Source organism: Castor canadensis, chromosome 4 (assembly GCF_047511655.1).
Source record: "Castor canadensis chromosome 4, mCasCan1.hap1v2, whole genome shotgun sequence".
Lineage (NCBI taxonomy): Eukaryota > Metazoa > Chordata > Mammalia > Rodentia > Castoridae > Castor > Castor canadensis.
The window spans coordinates 184314476-184318768 of NC_133389.1; the positions used below are offsets into that span (position 1 = coordinate 184314476).

The following is a 4293-nucleotide window of genomic DNA, read 5'->3' on the forward strand; positions in this document are numbered from 1 at the left end:
ATGCCAGTCCACACAAATGGAAACCTGTCATCACTGCCCTTGTGGGAGTTTGTGCTGGATGGGTTCAGGGGAGGTGTGGAGACCCAGGCCCTGCTCTTTGCTGTCTTCCTGGCCCTGTATATGGTGACCATCCTGGGCAACCTCACCATGATCGTGGTCATCACCCTGGATGCCCGCCTGCACTCCCCCATGTACTTCTTCCTCAGGAACCTGTCCTTCCTCGACCTCTGCTACTCATCTGTCATTGCCCCCAATGCCATAGTCAACTTCTTCTCCTCTTCCAAGGTCATCAGCTTTGTGGGCTGTGCCACCCAATTGTTTTTCTTCTCATTGTTGGCTACCACTGAGGCCTTCCTTCTGGCTGTGATGGCCTATGACCGCTTCATGGCCATCTGTAGTCCCCTGCGGTACCCTGTGGCCATGTGCCCTGCAACATGTGCCCACCTGGTGCTGAGCACCTACTGTGGAGGCTGCCTCAACTCCATCGTGCAGACCAGCCTCACATTCCAGCTGCCCTTCTGCAGCAACAACCACATCGACCACTTCTTCTGTGATGTGCCCCCCCTGCTCCAGCTGGCCTGTGCCAACACGGCTGTCAATGAGCTTCTCCTATTCGGTCTCTGTGGTTTCATCATTGTGAGCACCACATTAGCTGTCCTGGTTTCCTATGGCTACATCACAGTGACCATCCTCAGGATGAGGTCAGGGTTGGGACGACACAAGGTCTTCTCCACCTGTGGCTCCCACATGACAGCTGTGTCCTTGTTTTATGGGACTGTGTTTGTCATGTATGCTCAGCCAGGAGCTGTGGAGTCCATGGAGCAGGGCAAGGTTGTCTCCGTCTTCTACACCCTGGTCATCCCAATGCTCAACCCCCTCATCTACAGTCTGCGGAACAAGGATGTGAAGGACGCGCTGAGGAGGCTGGGACAGAGACACACAGCCATGTAAAGGAGGGTGGCCAGTGAGGGATGGTGTCAGGTTCATTCATGGAAAGGCTCCAAAGGAGACAGTGTGTGTTTTGTTGTCCTGTCTGCCGATCTTGTTTTCTGGCTTGCTTGTCTTCCTGGCTTCTTGCTCTCTTGCTTTCTGGCTTCACGCAATCCTCCTTGATAGCATATTGTGTTCAGGCACTTGTTAAATGTAAATTGTACATGTTCTTTGTCACTAGAAAACTAGTGGTTCAGACCAGGAGCAAACCCAAATCCTGTCTGTGCATTGTGATGGAACAGTGAGCAGAGGGAAGCCAAGGTCAACATCTCCTGGTGAAGGTCAAGCCTTCGACCCTCTCTATGGCTCACTCCTTTCTGTCATCACTGATTCTAAAGTCAATGTGGCTGAGAAATTCATCTTGCATGTCTTAGACTGGGATCTTTACAGGCCATCTTTACAATGGCAGGAGTCCCCTGGCTAAAGTAGGAGAGCTCTGAAGACTTCTTTGTTCACCTGTTTCCTGCCTTCCCTCTGTCCATGGTGCTGAGCAGTGCACCTGCTGACTGGCTTTAGATGCTCCCAGGATGTTGAGTTTTTCATTCAAGTAATTTCTAAAAACTAAAATGATAGCAGAGAATGAGAATCAAAACTAAGACGTGGTCCTTGGATTTTAATGAATTTGCCCTCCACTCAACCTCACTAATGTAAACAGTTATGCCGGATACTCCATGCAGTTAAGTAACTAGCTAACAGTAATGTAATCAGCCAATAGGAAGGGACTGAGTTCCTGTCATGCAGCAACAGAAGGAAAACTACCATCACACACGATTTAAAAAAACAACAAAGCATCTAACCGCAGGCCGTGATGTTCATAGTGACTCCTCGTGTTCTTCCCCTTCATTCCCTTCCTGACCCTTCTACACTCCTTCCTCCACACTTGGCTTTATTAAGGGTCTTGGATTGGGATACACCTATATGACTTCTACCATATTAACACAAGGTTAGAAAAGAAAAAAATTAACACAATCTTTTGTGTTTGTTGATCTGACATAGGGCAGATTTATCTTATCTCTGTAGAATTTAGTGGTACAAACAGTAAACAAAGAACATCTAAGTATAAGAGATTAATCCTGATGTCGTATTAATCAGTGAAGCTGGTCTGACATTAGGAGGAACAGAAATTCTCCAAGAGTCTGGGGGAAAATGTCCAGAAAACTACCACCTATTTTCCCCTCTGTACATTAAGGTGCTGTGGCCATCACTGCCTGGGTGAGAAGTGCTTTGTTTTTGGTGTATCATCATAGATGCTGGTTTCCTGATGCTACAGCTGCATGGCAGGAACTCAGCCCATATTACTGGCAAATTACATATTTGGAATTATTATTTATTTGTCACTGAGCTCCAAAGTATACTGGCATAACTCTGCTTTGTTAATGAGGTTTCATGGAGGGCAAATTCATCAAAATTCAAGAACCATATTTTAGTTTTTATTCTAATTCTTTATTATCTTTTTAATTAAAAAAATTGAATAGAAAACACAATATTCTTTTACCTTCACAATCATTTCTAAGTACATAGTTCAATGGTTTTAAATATACTCTCCAGAATTTTCCACCTTGCAAAACTGAAACTCTGTCCGTGTAAAGCACTAACTCCCAACCTCTGAGCCACCCCAACACCTGGAAAGCTCTGCTCTACCTTCTGTTCCTGTGAATTGGACTACTCTAAGTATCTCACAGAAGTGCGATTGTACAATGCCTGTTTTTGTTTCCTGCTATTGCACAGCATAATGTACTCAAAGTTCATTCACAGGGTAGCATGTGACAGGATTTCCTTCCTTTCAGTGCTGAGAATGACCTTATTGAATGCACAGATCACATTTTGGTTTCACCAGTCATCCAGTGGTGGACACTGGCTTGCTTCCACCTTTTGGCTATTGTGAACAGTGCTGCTCTGAACACACGGGTGCAAGTACCTCTTCATGGTCCTGCTTTCATATACTCAGATGTGGAATTGTGGAACTGCTGGATTACATAGTGATTATTGCTTAATTTTTAAAGAATCTCTACACTCTTCAGTAGCAGCTGCACCATTGCACAGTTCCACTGACTACGGCTCAGCGTACTTCCATTTCTCCACTTCCTGACCAACACTTGTTGCTTCCTGTTCTTTTGGCTATCATCCATTGCCTTTATAATAGGTATGATATAGGATTTCCTTGTGGTTTTGATTGCATTATTCAAATAATCAGTGATGCGAGCATCTTTTATATGTTGGTTGCTATTCATGTGTCATAGTTGGAGAAAGGTCTACTCAAGTCCTTTGCCCAGTTTTCAGCTGGTTTATTTGAGGGACTGGCTTATTTGGTTGTTGGTTTGTTATTGGGTTGTAGGAGGAATTCTTTATATATTCTGGATGTCAAATATCAAATATATGATTTGCAAATATCCCCCCTCCCATTTTGTAAGCTGCCTTTTCACTGTATTGATTGTGACTTTTAAGGAACAAAAGATTTTATATTTGCTCTGATTCCTTTGTCAAAGCCTACTTGTGTTGCTTATGTTTCGGTATCAAATCTAAAAAATTATTGCTAAATTCAGTACCATGAAGCTTCCACTTATGTTTTTCCCTAGGAGATTTAGAATGTTAGATCTTATGTTTAGGTATTTTACCCATTGGGGAAATTTTGTATATGGTATAAGGAAAGGGTCCAAGTTCATTTTGCACATTAATATCCTCTCCCTGCAACACCCTTTTCTGAAAAGATTCTTTTCCCCATTGGGCGGCATTGGCAACTTTGTGAAAGAACACTTGATCGTATATGTGAGGGCCTATTTCTGGGCTCGCTATTCTATTCCATTGGTCAACATGTCTGTCCTTATGTTAATTCCACACCATTTCGTTTATTAAATCTTTGTAATATTAACTCGGGGAATTAACTCAGAGACCTGAATCTCTGCTTTACCTTTTCAAGGTTGTTTGGGCTATTTGAGTTCCTTGAGAGTCCATATGAGTTTCAGGACACTTTTCTATTTCTCCAAACAAAGGACATTGAAATTTGACAGGGATTGCACTGGGTCTGTAGCTCACCTTAGGTATGGCTGACATGTTAACACAGGTGCCTTCAGCCACTAGACTTTCTTTAATTTTCTACAGCATTTTTTGTAGTCTTTAATGCTTGAATCTTTCCTTAAAGTTTATTTGTAAGTGTTTTATTCTTGTTGATGCTATGATAAATGCAATTGCTTCCTCATTTTCCCTTTCATGCTGCTCATTGTTAGCGATGGTAGTACTGCTCATGTTTGTGGGTAATTTTGTGTTCTGCAACTTTGCTGAATTCATGCATAAGTTCTAATAGTG

The 4293-nt window shown here is 43.0% G+C and overlaps 1 protein-coding gene across 1 annotated transcript; it reads left to right on the forward strand.

Annotated features, from left to right (window-relative positions):
* LOC109693588 (olfactory receptor 9S13-like) lies at window positions 1-951 on the forward strand. The gene has a single exon (XM_020174952.2). It carries the CDS (start codon window positions 1-3, stop codon window positions 949-951), a length of 951 nt encoding a protein of 316 aa, XP_020030541.1.
* The last annotated feature ends 3342 nt before the right edge of the window (window positions 952-4293 follow it).